This window comes from Actinia tenebrosa, unplaced genomic scaffold (genome assembly GCF_029948245.1).
Source record: "Actinia tenebrosa isolate PJP-AT-01 unplaced genomic scaffold, QUT_ActTen_1.0 PGA_scaffold15__27_contigs__length_11533743, whole genome shotgun sequence".
NCBI classification, from domain to species: domain Eukaryota; kingdom Metazoa; phylum Cnidaria; class Anthozoa; order Actiniaria; family Actiniidae; genus Actinia; species Actinia tenebrosa.
This window is the reverse complement of record NW_028292575.1, coordinates 8,385,043-8,407,769: the sequence shown is the minus strand read 5'-3', so window position 1 is coordinate 8,407,769 and position 22,727 is coordinate 8,385,043. Positions and strand designations below refer to the sequence as shown.

General features: G+C 35.6%; 3 protein-coding genes across 4 annotated transcripts in view; 2 read left to right on the top strand and 1 right to left on the bottom strand.

The window, feature by feature from the left end:
• The window catches only part of LOC116302387 (uncharacterized), a 29,639-nt gene extending 13,762 nt beyond the window's left edge, over nucleotides 1-15,877 (bottom strand). The window contains exons 1-2 of one of the 2 annotated variants that reach the window (XM_031711668.2): nucleotides 15,143-15,877; nucleotides 1,599-3,850 (exon numbers count right to left, since the gene is read on the bottom strand). In XM_031711668.2, the coding sequence (XP_031567528.2) occupies nucleotides 1,599-3,850; nucleotides 15,143-15,443 (2,553 nt within the window). In that variant the 5' untranslated portion in view covers nucleotides 15,444-15,877. The remainder of the gene's footprint in view (nucleotides 1-1,598; nucleotides 3,851-15,142) is intronic. The other variant, XM_031711669.2, reaches the window with a different exon arrangement.
• On the top strand, nucleotides 9,324-10,734 carry LOC148911012 (uncharacterized). The gene is made up of 4 exons (XM_089030584.1): nucleotides 9,324-9,817; nucleotides 9,928-10,064; nucleotides 10,457-10,561; nucleotides 10,618-10,734. The coding sequence occupies exons 1-4, from the start codon at nucleotides 9,403-9,405 to the stop codon at nucleotides 10,732-10,734; spliced, it is 774 nt and encodes a 257-aa protein (XP_088886710.1). The 5' UTR covers nucleotides 9,324-9,402.
• Nucleotides 10,857-13,981, top strand: LOC148911011 (uncharacterized). Its single transcript, XM_089030115.1, has 2 exons — nucleotides 10,857-11,437; nucleotides 11,573-13,981. The coding sequence occupies exons 1-2, from the start codon at nucleotides 10,874-10,876 to the stop codon at nucleotides 13,595-13,597; spliced, it is 2,589 nt and encodes an 862-aa protein (XP_088886241.1). The 5' UTR covers nucleotides 10,857-10,873; the 3' UTR covers nucleotides 13,598-13,981.
• Nucleotides 15,878-22,727: the final 6,850 nt, after the last annotated feature.

The following is a 22,727-nucleotide window of genomic DNA, read 5'->3' as shown; positions in this document are numbered from 1 at the left end:
AATTACAATTGAGTTAAAGCAAAAAGAGAAAGCAAAATCGTAGCGTAAAATGAGATTGAATTTCTGTTTATCTGCAAAGTTTAGTTGGTGAAAGTTTGCAGACACGAGAATAACGCCTCATTATAAATGAGAGCGATCACAGAAATAAAATTGTATGAATAATTCAGTATTTTCATAGATTTAAACCAATCAGATGAACGAGTCAATAATTTACAACCCCCGTGTATTAATGACATGTGAAAATAATAATAAAAAAAGATTATAAAATTTTTCTTTTACGGAGTATCGCACAACGGTAACAAACTTTAAAAAAACTTGTTAGACTAAAAAGGGGCACCTTACGTTTTGAGTCAGTCTCACTTGCAAGGAAATAATTATGCATTGCAGTTGCGTTAAAAAAATGAAAAAGTTAGGAAAACTAAGTGTTAATGTGTATTTCGAACAATTTTAGTGGTTTATCAGAAACAATATTTTTACTAATTAAGATACTACTGTATGTCAATGAATGATATTTTCACACCGCGTCAATGCAAGCTTGACGATTAACAAGCTTGTTCATTATATTTGTCTTTCTTTTAGACAAAAACCACCCACCAAATGGAAACAATCTATTATTCCCAAATCTTAAAAAATTCTTTTTGTCATAATTCTCGGTTATCAATTATTTTTAGCTTTAAGAAGGCTCTGGGTAGTTTTGGTCTGGCACATCTAGCCGCATTGAAACGGCTACAACTTCGTCTTGAATAACTCGATCTGCAAGCACTTTTCACGCAATGTCAGAAAAGGATTAAAGGTTTAAAGGTTGCACCAGTCGATAGTAGTCATCAAGCCACCCAACATATTGCAATATGAAGAAAAATGTATGAGAGCGTTTTCCAAATATTACGCGATGAATATTTTCATGGACTTTTACTATTATTTCCAGCGTGTCAACTTTATACCCTCAAAATCGGGACTTTAATTTAGTCAAACTTTAACAAACTTTAGTCGGGACTTTAATTTAGGGACTTTAATTAAATCAATATTTCTATGATGTCCTCATTACGTCATAATGAAAAGGCCGCTTTAAAATAATTTATCATTTTTGAAACCTTTAATCCTTTCCTGACATTGCGTGAAAAGTGCTTGCAGATCGAGTTATTCAAGACGAAGTTGTAGCCGTTTCAATGCGGCTAGGTGTGCCAGACCAAAACTACCCAGAGCCTCCTTAAGACAAATTGCAACAACAGTTATGATGAAAAAAATTTAGGAGGCCACGAAGAGAACGTTTAGGACGGACAACAATGAGGAAAGTGATGATGATGATGCCATGGCGATGGTCATGACTAGAATAAATATTAAATACAGTAGAGGACTTTCACAGCAGCAGTCTCGTTCGGCAGGGAAAAAACGCAATTTCTTTCTAAAACAAGATGTTACACATCCCAAAGGAGAAATTATTGGTCTTATCAACAATATGCGGGCTACAGCGAAATTCCTCTACGATTTCAAGATCAACGTTTGGAGACCACAACTGGCAAAAAAGCTGATTAAACAACTTTTTCTAAAATAAGTCAAAGACTATTGGTAAAAATCTTAAAACATACCAAACTACTTACCTCCATTGTGTTATCTTTTGATACGGGTGCTGGCAAAGAAGGACTTTCCGTGCGAATGTCTACCAATGACGCTGCAGGTGCATCAGACTCGATGTCGTGGAAGATGGCTGGAGGCAACTCTTCTCTTCCTTTTTTGAAAGATCCTACGCGTCCAAGAGCGTTGGTACGTCTTAGGGAATCTCTGTAACCGTCCATGTTATCAAAAGGCTCTGGCTCCGATGACTTCCCTGAGTCAACATTATCCATTTCCCAGCGCAAAAGATCCGAGTTGGTAGTAGATGTAACGGAATACTTTTCATCGAATGTTCCTCTTTCTAGAGTCAGCTCTTTAGGTTTGGACTTGGATGAATCGTCTTCAGTAGTACTTTTAGTGGAAGTGGATGTTTCTTTTACGGAGAAGACAATGTCTTGTGATTCCTCTTGACCAAAATCACTGGAAAAAAGGCTCTGAACCGGTTTGGACTCTACTACTTTAACTTCCGTTTCTTTTATTAAGCTTCTCCTACTTTCTCCTCTTTCTTCTTCGACCTTGTCGCCGTCTGGTTTTTTGCTTGGTTCTTTGACTGAAAATGATATGTCGTCATCAGTACCACGCCCAGGCTGAGACCACATTATTGGTTCATCCATTAAAGATACCGAGGTCGTCTTTGTTTCATTGGTTCTTAGACTAAATTTCTGCTCGCTCTCTTTCCAATCAAAAGTTGACTCCTTTTTGTCGAACTTGCCGATGTCATCATCGTCTTTTTTGGTTTCAGCTGGCTTTTTCACGGTAAATGAGATGTCGCTGGTATCATCTTCATGGAGATAGCTGTAATTCGAACCTGAGAACGCATTTGGTTCAGAGTCATTCTTCGAACTTGTATCTTCCCCTTTCTTCAAAGCTGAGCCACGCAACTCAAGCTTAACACCCGTGCTTTTTATCGGTTTATCCTCACTTTCGGACGTTTTCTTGGAGATCAATTCTTCAGCATTTTTCCGGCGTCTGATTCGTTCTTCACGATTCCTATGTCTTCTGTGTGTGTCTTGCATTCGTTCACTAAGCATCGAATCCTCTGATGATGCTGGAGCGCTGTAAGACGTTTCAGTAGTCACGGTTCTAGTGATTTTGACTTCACCGCTGTCTACCTTATCTTCAGGAGAATCCTTGAACAACCTAGCTCTACGCTCCTCCATGTCTTTTAGTCTCCTGTCCAGGGATACTCTTCTTTGTTTTGTTTCATCTTTTGCCTTTTTGGTGTCAGGGTCTTCATCGCTGCGACGACGTCTTTCGAAAGACCTCTTTGTGGTTTCACTCATGACAAAATCACTAGAATCCCGTTCAAACTTCATTCTGTCATCCTCGAATTTTGCTTTCATCTCTTGTCCTGCCTTTTTGATATCTTCGTCGGCAAATTCACCATTCTTGTCAACTCCTGAAGGCTTCGACTCGGTCTTGATCTCTTCCTTCACAGTGAATTTATACTCCGTTTCGATTCCTTCTCCTGATACATAATGCGGAAGAGAGTTATCTCCATCACTTGATCGTAACGACAGGTCAACAAGTGCCGTATCTGGCGTTGAACCACTTTCCTTTTCCTCGGGTTTCTTCCAAGATTGGTCTCTCGATCGTGGCTTTGGTTTCCTCTCAGACTTTATCATCTCCTCTTTTACTATGTCTTCTACCTTTTTATCGCTGAAATCTAAAGGAACTTTCCTTACGTAACATCCTGTTACGGGGTCATACTCCATGGTTCTCGATTTTCTTGGTTCCATTATGCCGTCTGTGTTGTCGTAGTCGGTATCTTTGGCTATGTTCTCATCCGAGTAATGATCGAAATCTATCTGATCAAAAGCTCTGCCTTGCGGTGAGTGAATGAGTACTTCTGTCCTAACGTTTGCAGGTGGCTTAGTCGATTTAAGTAACTTTTCCTCGCGTAGTAAACGCTCTGCTTCCTTCCTAATGTAATTCCCCTTTTGCCTTTCCAATTGAATTTCTTCCTCAAGCAACCGTTTAAGTTCTTCCTCGTGGGCTTGCTCCTCTTTCAGTTGTCTTTCCGCTTCTCTTTTGATTGCTTCGAGTTCTTCTTCTTCTTCCAAGAGGCGTCTCCCAGCCTCTTTTCTGATACTTTGTTCTTTTTGCCTAAAATGTTCAAGTCTCTCCTGTGCTTCTCTTTTTATTTTCTGTTCGCGTAGTTTGATTTCTTTGAGCTTGAATTCGCCCTCTTTACGTATCTCCTCTTCCCGCTTGACTTGGAAATTCGATAACTTCTCCTCTGTGAAGTGCAACAGATAATTATATTACATTAAATAACAATACCAAATAACTAGTGATAATAATTGTCAAAACTACATCATGTAATATAACACATCATGGAATTCAGTTCCTGTACAAAGAAATAGACCGGTTCAGCAATTCCCATAGCCACATCGAGGACTAAACAATAAATTTCGGTTCTCATGAGAGTAAGATTCTATTGTTTTGTCTTCTGAATTTATTGAGCTGCATTTGGAATATCCTGCAAGGGGTCTATACTGTGTTACTGCTTCTCCTCTGTGAAGTGCAAGAATAACTATACCAAATAACTTGTGGTAATAATAGTCACATCATTAACACAACCACAACCACATATCTGATCATGATTCTCAGATAGGTACTTGCTTAACGTTTCATTTTATTTTCTGGTCCTCCTTGTGTACGCCTAAATAGTAACAAAGTTCAAATATTTGGCCCTAAATTCTTGCTTGTTTTATTCTCATATAATGTATCGACAAAGTTCTGCATTATCGAGAAATATGAAAAATAATAATGAGAGGAAATGCCTGGAATGGGACCGCGTTAAAGACAACTTAGCAAGATTAATTATTGGAAGTATTTAGGTTCCAAAACTTTGAAAAAAATACTTCCGCATCGTTGGTGAAATATATAAACGTTTTTTTATTACAAAGATTAAAGAATGAATATAATTTAGAGACCAACCATGTGAAATTTGATGCTACATAACCAGTTAGGTTTTCACTTCCTAACAGTCCTTTAACATTCATAATTAATTGCTACCATTAAAAGTTAAATCCGTATAAGGTAAGAAAACAAAGAAACAACGGCCCGTCATTGTCCTTTCTTACTTAACCCCTACTTAACTCAACTTAACTTGACGCCGACGAGGGCGTTATAAGAGCTAGTTGTTGCGTTTAAGATAACATGTGCAACGATTATTCAAAAGATTTGAATTTAAAATTCAAGAATCAATGCGATGTAAGCACTGACGCAGGATCCATAATTATATGATGATATATGTGACTGCGGAAGGAGTAATTTCAAGTAACTCTGCATCAAATAGCACCTGTCAGATAATTTTATATAATTAATATTCAAACATGTTGCATGTCTGTTCCCATTTTCAGATCACATGTTATTCCCTAGAGTAGCGTTTTTTTTGTTTAATGGTTGGGCATCAGAAGACACATGAATATGGATAGCACTAAAATAAAGAATCTTATTCTCAAGAGAATGGCATGTGATCTGGAATAGGAAAATATTATGCCTAGGTGAATTGGGTCCATTCTGAGAACAGTTATACCTTATTTTCGATTGCTTATACTGACTACATCTATTCCTTATCCCTTAAATTATTTAGCCTGGCATGTTATCTGTTATCTCTAATCCTTAAATCCCCCTAATGTAAGTGTCTCTTATGTTAAATCGATCACGGAAGGAAATAGAGCCAGTCAAGTAGACCTTATAGACCAAGAAGTCATCATAGTTCCAGTTGAGAACTGAAAATATTGAGTTAGATAACAAGTGGTTCGGGATAGAGTACTAGTAGTAAATTCTATGACATGATATCATGATGTTAAATCGATGGAAGAAATAGACGCAGACCTTGATGAGGGCTTGCAAATGATTTATGCCGCTAGTGAATAAGCTATATTTTACCAAGGTTGACTACAAATGCTACAGAAGAGTTTTATACAAATTTACTCACCAAGAATATTAAGAAAACTAATACTACTGCTCGATGGACTTGCAATAAAACTGAAGTTTAAATACTCAACAGTATTTTTTGACCGCTTATACTTTCTCGAATATGCGGATTTGTTGGAAATATTTCATTGTATTTGCGAAGTTAAGTAAGAAACTACAAGACTATATTATTCATAGAAGTTCATTAAGGCGTCAGCTGTATGCAAATATATACCTTGTGTTGCAGACTTTGTATAAACAGCAATAATCAGGAAGAGAAGACAGAAAAAGCGGAAGAAATGCGATTATATCCTTGCAGAATAAGAGAATTCAGCTTCCTTGGGAAAGTCAGTTGTTTTTTCTTCTTTTTGACTGCTTATCCCTCACAAAAGCTTGCCGAAATTAAGTCACAGAATAGACATCTCGAACCCTCTAAATAACTTTTCGACTTTTTTAACTATGAATTTGAAGTCACATGACTCTAATTTTTATTAATCACGATCAATCTACAGGATTTCCCTGGCGGACACTCTCTGTGGCTTTGAAGACAATCCGCTAATCATTAAAGGCAGCCAATCAATGGTGATAAAAATCATAACATCTTAAACTTTCTAAAAGACTGAGAATATTAAATGTCTATTCTTAGAGCGCTCATCTTGGAAACACTCTGAGACAAAGAACATAGGTCAGTTTAAAAACAAGGTGCATTATGTATGAACTAAGGCTTCTTATTTCAGGGTATAAGTATATTCAGAGTAAGAAAACTCACTACATTAGCAATTTGATTTACAAACTGATAAATTCAAACAACGATTTTTTTCAAGACAATATTCTAAAAAGGACTACGTCATTAGCGAACAGCAGTTATAGATCGCAGGCTTATTGACGCCTCTGCATGTAGGGATGCTAGTATTATCAAGGATTACCGATGGGGATTCACTTCCATCTAAACTTGATAAATATTTCTTCCCTACAATACTCTGAAAGACTGATCAAGCGCACGTAACACTAACAATACACTACTTTGCTAATGCAAATTTTCTCTCGTCCCAGTTTTCTCAGGGAGGGGGGGGGATCAGAAACTTGTTAGATAATGAGACAAAATGTAGTCGTGCCAAACCATTTTGCACCCTTAGTAAACTTTAAGAAGAAAAATGCATAAGCAAAGTTGTGTAATAATATAGAGTGCATATCATATATCCGTGAGAAACTTTGTAAGAAATTTCACAAATTTGCACAAATTAGTAAGTTTAGTAGACCTCAGTACACCGTAAACCTACAAAACTTTGCACTCATTGAGTTCACTAATTTGTACAATTTTGATTGTTAGCTTTTTCACGGATTTATGGTGTGCACTTTAATGGCAAATGGACTGAGTGGAGTCCAATTTAACTAGTAATAGCATTAGGAATCCCCTGGATACGCCTCTACTGGGATTCAGATAAACAGCAGGGACCAAGTATCAGTGGTACTTGGCCACTGAATAAATGTAAGCTAAAAAAGAAACATTTTTCCTTATGCCATGCATATTCAGCTTTTTTTCTATCATCTTATTTTGTAAGCTTATTCTGCACATTGCTCCACTAAGGTAAACGGTGACTTTAGGACAGAAAAACAGTTGTGATTTGCTTTGGCAGTTATTTGTATTCTTGATCGCATAGAATTATAGTCCGTCGTGATTCGTTTTAATTAATAAACGACACAACGTGCTGAAGGAAAAATACTGAATACCGGATCAACAAAAACACATCCTGCGAAGCGAAGTGACAAATCTAAGAATAAAACGCGCAAGGCGTATTTTTGGCGGGAAAATTAAACAACACGCTCCAAAACAACTCCCAAAAGGACCAGCTAATTTCATTTAATAAAACATACATAAGTTCTTTAAATATTTACTTCCCGCGTTTTGGTCTTAAGATACAGATATACACACTGTACATAAATTATCGTACACTTTAGTACATACGACTGACAAAAAGAGCTAAAGTGTGATGAATGAAAAATGAATAGAAAAAATATGATTTTGTTATTAAAGGGAGTTGATTAATTAAGTCAAGCGCTCCAGCAAAAAAAATAATAATAATATTTTAACTGAAGAAACTTGCCTTATCTGCGTTAAATCCCCCCCCCCATCCGATTTCTTAGGCCGTATTGGCCATCATCAGGGTTAGAGTATTTATTATACTATATTAGACTTTTAAAATAATTGTTTAATTGCAGCATCTGATTACGGGGTATTTGAGGCCATATAACCACAAACTTCTCTTATAAACCTATGTATTTAAAATTTCCATCTATCGGCTTATTCAATTAAGAATCTGCTATTTCCATCGCAATTATTCGCAGGAAAAATCATAAATTGATAACAATAGTTTATTTTATTTGTCTTGCCTTGTCAATTCAAAAGAGTCAAACGCTTTTCTCTTATAGCTTCAACCACAAACCTACTTGACTTTTAAGTTCATTCATCCATTTTTTCCCCTAAACAACACATCAGTCTTCAAAGAGTTTTTCCGATTTCTTTTCGCTATTATTTTCGTTATAAAAGAACTGTTATACAAGCGAATGGTTCGTGCCATTAGCCCTAGGTGTCGATTTACCAAAAAAGTAAACATTAAGTTTCACCTGATTATATTCCCAACGACTTTTTATAGACTTCTTTGTTTCATTATGTTTTAACTTAAAAAACATCTTAAAAAAACAAATGTTGTGTTCGTGTATCAGTGTGGTCATACGTTTAAGAGGGGATGTCAGCAAAAATCGAACAATTTTGAAATTTTGTGGCAACGGTCGAAAAATCGATTTCGCTCATATTCTAACCTTAGGTAGACCTTATTCTAACTAGAACCACTATGTAGTTTGTTTTTAAAAATATCGCTTATTTTACGAGAAAAACGAGGAAATTGATTTTTGCGGATTTCAGCCTTTTGACGGCGGAAAGAAATCGACTACTTCAGAGCCTTCGCGTCGCAAAGAAAAGTAATTCAGACATATAAAACCATTATAATCTTATCAATTGGTATCTAAACTTGTTTTAGGAAAATGTTCAGCTATCTCAGTTTCCTTTTTCAAGACGAAAAAAAATTTTTTTTGACCCATACATTTTACAATACCAAGAGTATAGAAAGTTTAAAAAAATATTTTGGTATGTGCTATATAAAATAATGGGCTAAAATTTGGGCTAGTTAAAGTTAAGATGCTATATAATCTCATTCCACTGAAATTTGGTTGGGTAAATTATTTATCGCGTAAATAAAAAGCTTGAAATTCTTAAAAAATTCAGCGATTTCTCTGTCGGCAAAGATCAGTCGATTTCAATAGTTCTGCACAAACAACGCAATAAATCCGAGTTTGTTCGTTTTTCGAGCAATAATCTAAAGCAAAAATACTTTAAAAGGCCTAAGTTATTATTTTTAAGATAACGAAGAATCTTTTGAGGCTCAGATTCAAACACGCTTTGCTATTCGCGACTGAGAAGTGGACTGAGTATTGTAAGCAAACTTGAATAACTAACAAAGTGTCTAACGATTACAGTAGGGATTGCTCACCATATTTTCGGATTACTTCAGACTATTCTGCTTTAACCGTTGAATATTATTTATAGTTAGGTGAAGAATAAGTAGTCGTTCTATTTTTCTTGCTCCTACCATGATAAATTGGGAAAGGACGGTAATCTGAGATGTAAACATGTAATCCACAATGCATGCCGCTTAAAACAATACACGTCACCAGTGACACCAAACTGACAGTGACATCTGATTCTAGTTATGCATGTTGTTTTCCACTGCTAGATAGAATAGAAATACAATAAGAAAAATTCAGATGCGAGTTGGTGTTGTTGCTTAAGGTGCTTGTAAACATAAAATGGAAGCTAGTTGCTCTTTTAAATCTTTGGTTGGAGGAAGCTGTGGGTTCGATCCAAAGGACAGGAAACGAGATACTACCATAATCCCTTTATTGGCCTGCAGAAAGGAGATTTTCGACCACAAGACCGCCTTTGCGTTCTCTGGCCCCGAAAATGAAGTTGACTTGATCTTGAGTCGGGCAGCCATATTTGTTTGTCCAAATGATGTTGATACGTGGTCAATATGTCCATTCCATCGTTCAAAATTAGGATTGGGATGGACAAGAGGTTGCAATACAAGGTGCAGAGTACCTGTTGAAATATCTAAGCATCAAAAGACCAAAGGAAAATGGCCGAGATTTGAAAGAGGAATAGGAAAATCCGATTCGTCTATGATATTAAATAAGACTGGCGTATTCCTACAAGTAGGTTCAGGTCAGTAACAAGTTTGCATTCCTAATGATCCTCGAGGTTTGATTTGCGCATTTTTTCTTTCTATGAAATACTTTTATAGTAATAAAAATGTTTCTTTCATTTACTTGTAGGAATGTGCATAAATTGCAGAAAAACTCTTAAACAACTCGAAGACTCCGATCCACAGACTCCGGTCACCACCAGCGCCTCCCAAAAACAGGAACTGGATGAACAGAGGATTGTTGAGCAAATAAGTAATTTGTCGCTGGTAAATATCTTTTCTCCTTGAAAACTGAAGGAATGCTTTTATTACTAAAATAAATTATTTTTGTGCGTTAGTGCTGTTTTCAAAACCCTTGGTTATTTTATATTTGTTTATTTGTTAGTCGGTTTGGTAATCAGATTAAATTAGTAAAGGCGGCGCGAGTGGCGGCGGATTGGTATAATATGAAAAAGTGTGGAGCGGGAAATGGGAAGGGGAGTGGGAAGGGAAGGGAGAGGAAGTGGGAAACTCTGAAAATCAACAAAACGTTAATGCGTATTTTACATGTTTTTGTGGGTCGGGAATTTACGTATTCTACCGATAAATGAAATCAGAATTAGAAGTGCGTTCATTTTCTTATATTTTTTAAAATTATTTTTTCTGTTAAATAATTTTAGGACGAAAAGGAGGAGGTGACGTTTAATCCAAAGTTCTCCACGCCTACAAGTCTGTATCAACCAAGCGAATCTTCTTACTTATCCGTCACTGTGGAAGAAATGGAGGTTGTTCCTTCCCCAAAAGAAAAATTGAATGCCTTCCTTTGTTCACGGGACATTAGCCCTATTCGTCATTCTCTTTCGTTGCCATGGGAACAAACATCAGAGCGCACAAAGCGTTTTCATATCCGGAAAACGCAACAGGTTGTAGATGCATGCCTGAAGGAGATTGCTCCTGAAGATTCTGAAATGCTATTTTCTGCATTGAAAGAAACGAAGTCTAATAAATGTAGTGTTGATAACTCCCTTATGGAGGCTTTATCTGAATGCTACAATAACAGCAGTTGTTGGAGCACCCGCAGACAGATATTATCCATCATGGCGGACAAATTGAGTTTTAAAGAGCTTCGCAGGTGGATACCTAGTTTGACAAGATATCGCTTCAATCTTGCAAGACACCACCTTTTACTCCACGGCAGAGGGGCAGTTTTACCTTCCACTAAGAACACGCGAATGTACGTTCAACCAGAAAAGCTTGAGCACTTCATTATATTCATTACCAGCTCACATATTGTACAAGATTTGCCATTTGGCGAGAAAACGCTTAAGTTATCGTCACAAACAGAAATCAGGATCCCAAATGTTATACGATCTTTGATACCTGAGCAAATTATTTGTCAGTACCAAAGCTATTGTCAAGAGACAGGTTTCAAACCAATGAGTCGTAGTTCGTTATGCAGAGTTCTCAGCGTATGTTCAGCTTCAATACGCAAATCTTTACAGGGCTTAGACAACTTTTCAGCACTTGGAGCAAAAGCCTTTGATGATCTTGAAGAGTTGGTTGAAAAGCTTGGAGACACTTACGGGAATGGGCTTACTTGGGCGAAGGAAATAAAGCAGAATCTCAAACTAGCAAAGCGTTACTTCAAAGGCGACTATAAGGTAAACTAAATGTTCACTTTCAGTTATTCTGCAACAATTCATTATTGAAAGCGCACGCTGCAGTAAAATCCCAAGCTCCAAACCAATGAGCATCATGAAATACATGCATAATATCGTTATAATGTTTTGTTGAAGGTTCACGTTACCAAAAGCTCAAAAGTTGCAGATCATTGCAGAACGCACGCCCTAAGTTATCCAAGTGAAGATGACCACATGGTTGACTGTGACCACGAGCATGACCTGAAATGCGATAGATGTAACTTATTTCCTGTAACTCTGAAAGAAATAAAATGCGTAGTAGAAAGCACTAGATGCACCTTGGAAGATAAAGGAGAAATGGAGTTCTTGATCTCCCAGTCCGCGCAGAACATCGAGGCCTGGAAGTCCCATCTTTTACGATCAATTAATCAAGATCAAGCAAGGCAAGAAATTATTAAAGATTTAAGAAAGGAGGCAGTGCTTTTAGTTTCCGACTGGGCAATGAAGTTTTTGCCAAGAAAGTTCCGAGAAAGCCAGCAAGACTGGTTTGGTAAGCGCGGGATCCCCTGGCACATAACTGTTGCCATGACCAAAACAGATGAAGGAGAAATGAAAATGTTGACGTTTGTACATATATTTGAAAGCTGCATTCAGGACAGTCCTGCTGTTCTGGCTATTTTTGACGACGTTCTACAGCAACTTAAGAGCATCACTTCTGACATTACCTCTCTTTACCTCAGACAAGATAATGCCGGATGTTATCATTCTGCATCGACAATCCTTGGCATTTATCAGGTTGCATCACAAAATGACTTTAATCTAGTGCGCATTGATTTCTCAGACCCGCAGGGCGGCAAAGGCGCATGCGATAGAAAGGCTGCAACTATCAAGAATCATATGAAGAAGTATTTAAACTCAGGACATGATATAGATACTGCTCAACAAATGAAGTGTGCTATGGAGTCATTTGGAGGAATCCCTGGGGTAAGAGTAACACTGTGCGGCGCTCAAGCTTCTCCAGACTTATCAGAAAAATGGGAAGGTGTGAGCTTTATTAACAACATCGCTTACAGCAATGAAGGAATTACAGTTTGGAGGGCTTATGAAATTGGTGCTGGCAAATTTATGCCTTGGAGTAGCTTTAATCTGCCCAACAAATTGCCAAAGCTCAACAAGATTCCAGATTATGAAGTATCAAAGGTTACCTTTCTTTCCATCAAAGCAAGAAAAATGCCGACAAAAAAACCCGCTCTTAAAGCTGAGTCACTGCAGAAGGTAAAAAAAGTTAAGGATAATGATGATGATGATGATGACGATGATGATAATGATGATGATGTCAACTTAACAGAAGATAACCAAGACGAAGATAGTGAGGGCGCGAAAATTGGTCGAGATGACGAAAATGCGTTATTCTTTTGCCCCGAAGAAGGCTGTATTATGTCTTTTCAGAGATATTCTTCTCTCGAAAAGCATATTGATTATGGAAGCCACAAATATGTTCTTGAGCATGAAACTCTGTATGACAGAGCTATGATTATGTACGCTACAAAGCTAGAGCATGGTGCTACTGACGTTCCTCAGATAGATGGGGACACTACCGTCAATCTAGATCATGATCAAGTGCTTCCTAAAGGATGGGCACTAAAATCAGCAGCAAAACGAAGAAGATTTAATGAAGCACAGAAAAACTATCTAACCGATATTTTTGAAAACGGAGAATCAACTGGAAGGAAGGCCAATCCTGCAGCTGTGGCCCAGACCATGAGAAGGGCCAAAAACAAAGATGGCTCAAGTATGTTCAATAAGAATGAATATCTTACGTCGCAACAAATTGCAGGCTTTTTCTCGCGTTTGGCAAGAAAAAAGAAGCTAGGCTCAGCTGATGACGAAGACAACGATGAAATGAAGAAAAATGAGGAAAACAAAGAAAAAGAATCGTTTCATGTAATGAATGAAGTAATGGAACTGGTTTCTGCACAACATCCAATCATGTTTGATCATTACAATATCTGCGAAATGGCATCCAAATCCAAGCTATCATCTTTTTCAATCCAAATGCTTCAGGAAATCTGTGCCTCCTTCGAGCTTGAGACGTCTCACATTAAGACAAGACGCAAGAAGCCATACTTACATCTCCTGCAAGAATTAGTCAACACCTGTATTTGCAGTGCGAGAACCTGAACATCTCTTATGGAAAATACAGCGATTTCCACGTTTATTTTGAAACGTTCGCTAATTAGCACGTTTGAAGTGTCAGACAGTCTGTCTCTCTTGAAGGTAAAGTTTGTTAGTTTATCCTCAGTTACCTAGGAAATTCATCTCAAAAATATGAAACACACGACGATATCTTATAATAAGATGTCACTGTCAGTTTGGTGTCACTGGTGACGTGTATTGTTTTAAGCGGCATGCATTGTGGATTACATGTTTACATCTCAGATTACCTTCCTTTCCCAATTTATCATGGTAGGAGCAAGAAAAATAGAACGACTACTTATTCTTCACCTAACTATAAATAATATTCAACGGTTAAAGCAGAATAGTCTGAAGTAATCCGAAAATATGGTGAGCAATCCCTACTGTAATCGTTAGACACTTTGTTAGTTATTCAAGTTTGCTTACAATACTCAGTCCACTTCTCAGTCGCGAATAGCAAAGCGTGTTTGAATCTGAGCCTCAAAAGATTCTTCGTTATCTTAAAAATAATAACTTAGGCCTTTTAAAGTATTTTTGCTTTAGATTATTGCTCGAAAAACGAACAAACTCGGATTTATTGCGTTGTTTGTGCAGAACTATTGAAATCGACTGATCTTTGCCGACAGAGAAATCGCTGAATTTTTTAAGAATTTCAAGCTTTTTATTTACGCGATAAATAATTTACCCAACCAAATTTCAGTGGAATGAGATTATATAGCATCTTAACTTTAACTAGCCCAAATTTTAGCCCATTATTTTATATAGCACATACCAAAATATTTTTTTAAACTTTCTATACTCTTGGTATTGTAAAATGTATGGGTCAAAAAAAATTTTTTTTCGTCTTGAAAAAGGAAACTGAGATAGCTGAACATTTTCCTAAAACAAGTTTAGATACCAATTGATAAGATTATAATGGTTTTATATGTCTGAATTACTTTTCTTTGCGACGCGAAGGCTCTGAAGTAGTCGATTTCTTTCCGCCGTCAAAAGGCTGAAATCCGCAAAAATCAATTTCCTCGTTTTTCTCGTAAAATAAGCGATATTTTTAAAAACAAACTACATAGTGGTTCTAGTTAGAATAAGGCCTACCTAAGGTTAGAATATGAGCGAAATCGATTTTTCGACCGTTGCCACAAAATGTTCGATTTTTGCTGACATCCCCTCTTAAGGCTTCATGCTGGTCAATCTTTTTGAGATATTCAAAGTAGGTATACAGCAACAAGAGTGTGACATTGATCTACATATATATAAACATAAACACATAAAAATTAAAGATACCATGATCCTGATGATTGCAAAAAGTTGTTATAAACATTGATTCAATTTCGAAGATTTGTGTCCCCTGGTATATACAATTCGTATAACCGCCTATTTAGTTTTTCTGGTAGAGATCCAAAGAAATATGTTGAAATTGAACGAACGCAAGATTTGATTGTTTATAATTCACAATAAATGCAATTATAGCCGTGATCTAACGCTTTCGTTTTTCTTATCTACGGAAAGAGTTTTAATAATTTTAACGCCTACCTGCAACGAGATTATACTGTCGCTTTTTTAATGGAATACATCGTCGTTCGTAACTACTCCATTGCCGGAGAAGATGATGGAAACAGGCGACACAAACGAGCGCTCTTCCCATATTATCAAAAACAGTGTCTTCTCCACGAATGTCAGCAAGAATTGGAAAGAAGGGACCCTCGTCCTGCTCTGCGACATGTAGCCATTTATCGAAACCATTAGTCGAGTTATTACAGAAAGTGCAAAGTTTAACTGATTTTGTAGGCTTTTCGTTGCTTTGCCATGTGGAATTGATATCCATGGACGCCATTACTGATGTGTTTCCTCAATTACCAGTATAAAAAAGTTAGCGATTTAAGTATTCGGTGAGGCTGAAACTATGTTTGTCTAACACGGTGTTAGTATAAAACATGGTGAACAAGGATGTTTGGTTAATGCTTGGGACCTTTCAAAGAATCAAATCGAACCTCTCGAAACTGCGAATAATTAGTTTATATTTCTAAAGCCGTTGTATATATATACATCGTAAAGTTAACTTAGTTTGGGACCGGGGATCTAATTTATGCACGTTTACACGGTATAGTAATCAGGTCTTGTCGGAGATCAAGAGTATTATTGTTAGATGGTTCAATAGGAATTAATGTTTTGATATTCTGACTGGTCCCTCATTGGACGAGGTGCAAAAGAGGGATTAACATGAATTTAAAACAAACAGTTTCTTGTTTCTCAGTGTTTCTAGTACAACCAATCTTGGATTAACTTTTTAATCATAGCTTGTCAAAAAATTATAGACAAGGTTCATCACAAATATAAATGTTATGTGGTGCTACAAGCTACAAGCTGAAGTAGAGAAAAGAAACCTTCATTTTACTGAAGCTAAGACCGTTACTTTGGCAACGAAAACAGTAGGAATAATCACAGATCGATATGGACACAAACTTACATGAATTATAAAACTAAATTCCACAGAAACTAAAGATCAGTTTATACCCAGTGAGCAAAGGAATAGCCTTGCAATTGAAATGCGTTGAATAGCAAGAAACCGGGCGAAGGAACTAACTAGTTTTACTCTAGAAAAATGATTTAAGGATTTTTACTTTAAAAAGCAGTAAGATTACTACAGTGCATACCATATATACGTGAAAAACTTTGTAAGAAATTCCACAAATTTGGACAAATTAGTAAATTATGTAGACGTGAGTAGACCGTAGACCTACAAAACGTTGTACTCTTTTGTACAATTTTGTTAATTAACTTTTTTACGAGTACTTGTTCTAAAAATCAGACTTTCTGACTGATGAAGACACATGTGCAACATTTCAAGGCTTTCTTTTTCTAAAATTTAAAGATTTCTTTTGTCAATTTGTTTTATGACCTTGTTTAACCCCATGAAAAAATCCAATTTTAATAGTACAAATATATACCAACAAATTTTTGATTTTCTTTTCTTTTCTTTTTTTTTTTTTTTTTTTTTTTGACGTTTTAAATCCTTCAAAGCCTTGCAAAGAAATTTACAAGAAATACTTCATTTATAAACATCATTGATGTATCAAGAAAATTTACTGTCATTGCGCTAAATCAGCTACATGATGTGGCGCGTGCGAATGGACCTATAGTAGCAAATCTAAAAGAGCATTTGCGCACGCAAATAGTGTTAGGGATCTTAATAAAAACACTTTCATCCAAGCAATTCATAAACCACTCGCCTTGCAAAGGACTTTAGAAATAACACAAACTGAAGAGATGAATGCAGAAATACTTGATTTGGAACAGGCTAACTTAGATTTTCGAGACTTCATGTTATAGTTTTTACAAGTAAATTAAATCTACTTATTATATAACTATTAGGAATAATTATGATAAGATTCTCATGATAAATTATAAAGTACTTATATAAAAAGCCTGACATAAAGCTATTTAAAACGCTTCATTAGACACGTGACAAACCAAGAAACATTTTTCAATTAACGCGAAAACAAAACACAGTAAAATCTAATTAAGAACCACACGACAAATGGTACATATTATTTATAAAAAATATTAAATTCCAGACATCTACATTTAACGATGGTAATTCCTTGTTTATTGGCATTAGAACCTAATCAATTAAGATGCGATTGTAAAATATTCTCATGAGATTAATAAAATAGCGTTTCTGTCGAAAATAAGATTTATGGTCACGATATAAGATTTAGCCAAGCACTTACAAACCTTCGATTTATGAAGAGCCTTTATAAATTAAGAAGTAAAAAAGTTTAACATAACTCTGTTTAGAGCTGAGCTGTCAACAGATATTGCAATTTGTATTTTCAAAATTTTCGAGTTTAAGAAAGAATTGATAACTTTTTTATTCATGATTGTTGTTAGCAAACGCAGTAGGTTAGAGATCGAAGAACGTGTAAACAACTGATGCCTCACACTGACTTACCCCCAAGATAATTTTTCTCCTGTCAAGATTTTGAACTCTCTTCTTGATCAATTATAGAAGTGGTACTTTTGGACTGAAAACTGTTTGAAAGAATTGAGGTGCTGTATTTTCAAGCCAATTACAAATCAGTCTATGGTTTGTAATCTATTCTAAGAAGTAAAAATGGCTTTAAGGCTTGAAGTCAATCAATCACACAAAGAATTGCTTTGCTTCAAAGGTTATGCTCAATATAATTAGAAATTCTGGAATGTTCTATGATTGGTCATAGGAATGGAAAATATTTTTTCATCATATCATCATATCTTGATTAGTCATAATTTTTGTATTCTGGAAAAAATATAAGAGGTAAAAATAGCTGGTTGCAGGATCAAAATCAGTTGTAACAAAGGAAATTAATTAGAATTTATTTGAACCTTTGATTTATTGTATTAGTAAAATGATTTTGAATGGTTAATGCTGTAAAAAATAAAAGGACTCTATTTTTTTTTATTTTTGTAACTTCTGTTAACTGTGATCTGCATGTTAGACCATAGGTGATCAAATTACACCTATTAATACCTTGTCCCATTGACAGCTTGTTATTAATATCCTTGTCCTACAATGATGTACTCAGTTATTATACCTTCCTCCACCCTGCTCCTATCCCATTTCTTTTCAGATGTGAAAAAAGAGAATAAAGGTTTTACTTTGGATCCAGGAATTGTAAATATTTTTGTCGTTGTTAATGTTCATAATGTTGCATGTTGCTTTTTCATGCTACTGTTTTTAAACTAACAAAACTCAAATTCATTCAAACAAATAGCTGCCTCTGGGGTTCCAGCATCCTCAGGATCGCAGGGGTAAAGTTCTGTCACTCATTTATAGCGCCCAGGAAAAATACCCCTAGGCACAAAGTCTGTTAGACCTTGTTCCAGAAGTCCGAATTCAAAAAAATGCAATCACAGGTTTGCTTACACATACTTGATACTTTTGGTCTACACCAGCAGGTCGACCAATCAGGAAAGAAAATAATTAGGACTTCCTGAACAAGCTGTAACAGACTTCATGCCCATTGATATTTTTTCTGGGAGCGAGAAAGGAGCCACAGAATGTTACCCCTGGGTTTCTGAGGATGGGGTTCCAGTGGCAGATCCAGTGGGTTGTACATGTGGCATAGTTAAAAAAAAAAGAAAATGTTTAACTGAAGTAACCTGTGGATATAGCTGGAAACTCTGAAGATAAAGTGTGTACACATATGTATTTGCTGGAAAATAATTTATCCAGTGGGTTGTACATGTGGTGTAGTGAGGGGCATTGCGTCCCCCTCCCTCTTATGCCATTACCTTGCTATGCCCCTAGGTTGTTTCTGGTGGGGGAATGCATTATGTACCTTTCCATCCATCGTGAGTGAAAGGCATTATTCATACCAAATTCCATTGAAACAAACCTCATAGAAATCCTATTTGGTCAAATTTATATCCTACAGTGAAATGGTTATATTTAGTATCAAAAGTATCAGGGGTGACCATGAGAAAATTAAAGGCAAATTTTGGACAAAAAATGAATATCAACGAAGCCTTGTGCCAGAAATTGCTTCACTTTCATGGCCCCCTGCGAAACTTCTGACACAGATTATCACATCTTGGAATCAAGCTTTTTTCTTGCATTCTACTTATAAGTGATATCAATAACCTTTTTTTCCCTTTTGAAACTTCTACGAATGATCTGTCTGTGGTTTTTAAGGACGCTCACAGACAAATGAAGTTGCAATCAGAATTGTTTTTAAACTTGGCAATAAGATACCCCAACATATTCTTGTTCAAACAATGATATCAAAAATAGGGGTCACTGAATATGATTTTTTTCATATAACACTGAGCAAATAAGGTATTCATCAAGGAAAAGAAACATGTTATAGCGTAGCCTAAAGTAATCAAGGAAACACTTTGAAAAAAATCCAAAACATTCAAAATTCATGGTCATCACATGACTTCTGACATGTGAGTATAAGAATTAATGATAAGGATTTATAAAACTTACATCAGTGTGATGCAGTCAAAAATGCATAGAATTTGAATTCGTTGATAGGTGGATTTTGTTTTTGTAAATTTGGTGTTAATCAATCCCTTGCATATCAGAATTTGTTTAGATTTACATAATCTGGATTTTGGTATTTTCTTAATTTTAAGACAAAGAAAAATGGAGTCACCAAATTGGTTTCTGAGATATTTTGCCATATAATTAAAGAAGTGAAAAGTAGGGTTCTAATGATATTTTGCTTATCAAGAGATTTGAATTATGTCATTATGATGAGTGCACAACACTATTAAGCTCATTGCTAAAAAAGGCTGCATGCAAACAGTGCCTGCCACTTTCTTAATGGCCTTAATTTAATAATCAAAATTGGAAAGAACTGCATGTAGATTATTACAAAAAATATATTGCAGCAGAACTAATTTTAAACTCCAGTGTTACCCTCCATGAGGAAAGATATTTTCTGGAAAAAACCTGCAAACCTACAGGTCACTTGCTGTTTGCAGTTATAAAGCACATAGGGATTGGCAGTCTGAACATGATGTGTAGAAGCATGATGTGTATAGTATCAGAGTGCTTCTCAACACTTTTAGAGTGTTTCACCAATACCAAAGTGTTTTATAATCGTAACTAAACACAGCACAGCCATGAGCAAAGAATAAATGTTATTTTAGATAGAAGTGATTCAATAGGAAGTACATACATACTGTGTGCTTTCATAAAGCACAAACTTCCAGCCAATTAATATAGGAAATAGCACTATATCGTAAAATTCCCAATTTATAGGTACAATTGATGTTTTGAAAGTTTTCAAACTTGAATTGGACAAGCCTTTAGTCGAGTTCAATTTGAGACAGGGGCGGATCCAAGGGGGGGTGCAGGGGGTGCACACCCCTTCCTGGTTCCTCTTTGTGCCCCTATTTCGAAGATAACCAAAACTGCTTTTTCCCTTTGATTCTAAGGGGTGCACCCCTCGGAGAGTTAACATTGTACACATCACCCCTCCCTGAACAAAATCCTGGATCTGCCCCTGTGCGAACTTCCAAAACATCATGAGTATCTATAAATTGTACAAGAAGAGTGTGTAATTTTTTTGTTTATAATACACTTTAAAAAAAAATGAGCAACTTAATTGAGACTCTACACAGTACAATTTGGGATTTAATTGTACTCCTCTTGTCCAATCAGAATAGAGTAATTTTGTAGAGTGTATTATAAGAATGCAAAATTTGTAACATTTATTTTACAAAAACTTTTTTTTTCCATTTCCATTTCATGTGGAACATAGACATATATTAGTGCCGTGCCCTATTTTATTGTCCTTAAATGCAGTTCGCAAAAAGTTATAAATATATGGCTTGGGATACTTAAGTAGACTAATTTCAAACCATGTCAATTAAGAATTAATGTAGATAGCATGTTAATAAAAATTATTATAGGATGACTCATGCATGGGTGTATTATGTTTCCATTTATAGCAATGTTACAATCTGTCATATTTCATGTTATGCAGATGTTATACATACATTCATTATTGAAAATAGTCGTATCACTATACAGCTTATTATTGAAATATTGTCTCAAAATACTAGTACTGAATATGTACACCATTTTAAATAGCTTCCATTTACGATGAGTCTCTACTAAGATAATTAAAATGTTCTTCAGCTTCTTTCTATGAAATGTTTCTTTATTTTTACCTGAAATTTCAATCTTGTAACATAATATGTTTAGCTTTTCTATCCAGCATTCAATATTCAAATGTCAATATTTGTAATCTTGCTTTGTTATAATTTTATTCTTAAGTATTTATGGAAATTATATAGTAAAATGTTATACAGTAAGTTATTTGTGTGGTATATTATTTTGCTTTAAAATTAGGTGGTAATTATTTCATACTATATGTTTTCGAAACTTATAATTCATTGGTTAGTGAGCAATAATGTTGATTTCGAAAGAATGATGCTAGTATAGCGAATTTATCTTTTTAAATTAAACACCTCATAACATTTTTAAAGGATATCAGGAATAATTAAGACAATCAAATATGATTGGCATCACATGACTTCGAATTCCGTGTACAATAAATAGGGCAAGGATAAGGTGAAATTTTGGATAAGGATTATGATGAATACGCTAAAACCTTTAGTAATACCTTTGTGTTATTTCCAATAAATTGTTTACAATGTATGTTCAAAGCCGAAGTATTTCATGGCTGACTTACTGTAGCGGGAGACCAGTGTAACTCGTAAGCGATATTATAAAGAATCGCGCTAAATACAGTCTGCAGACATCCGTAAATTAAGTGCAGCTCTTTATTTTAAATAATATTGAAGTCAGTAAAAGAATGGAACGATGGCGTGTCCACAAAATCCTCTAAATACGACGCATTCATAGTCGATTAACTTTTCTACAGCTTTAATCCAGACGCCCAAATAAAAAGTTATATAGTACAAGCAACTTAAGACTTTTAATACAAGATAACACAGTTTAACTCACCTTTGTTACGTAGACTTGGCTCAAAGATGCAAGTTGTTTTTACCTCTGGCTTGTCCAACGCGAGCTTTCGTAGTTACGTCACGAAGTCTGCGATCGCTTCCAGAATGAGTCCATCTTGACAACACAAAGAGCAAAGATTTATAATAAATGCAGTCCCGGAAATAACTAAGACAAACTCGTTTATTTTTCAGACACGTTAGGGCAAAGAATAGTAATGTTATGACATGATTTGACTTTGTAAAATAATAGCCTTGGGTTAAATTAATTTTAAGATCACCGTGATCCGTTAGGATAGTACGAAAAGTCCCAAACTATAACAAATAGCATAAGTAGTTCTCCAGCTTTTTCTAAGTTTTGAATAATTAAAGCTGGTACAATAAGAATACGGGTCTCTCATTCAAATTATTTTATGTTATCTCGCTGCTTATTACTTACATTTTAAGGATTTGGAGGGTCGTAATCGCGGTTCCAAGAATCTAGCGTTACAGGTATGCTGTTGGAACACTTTACAGGTAGATTAGCTATTGTTCCTTTTGTTGACATTAGTGGTGTCCATCTATGCATGTAATTAAGTCCACTAATTTACATATGTTAAAGGACGTCATCCTAGTTAAATATTCATAGATATTCGTATCGGTCTGTACAAGGCTATTT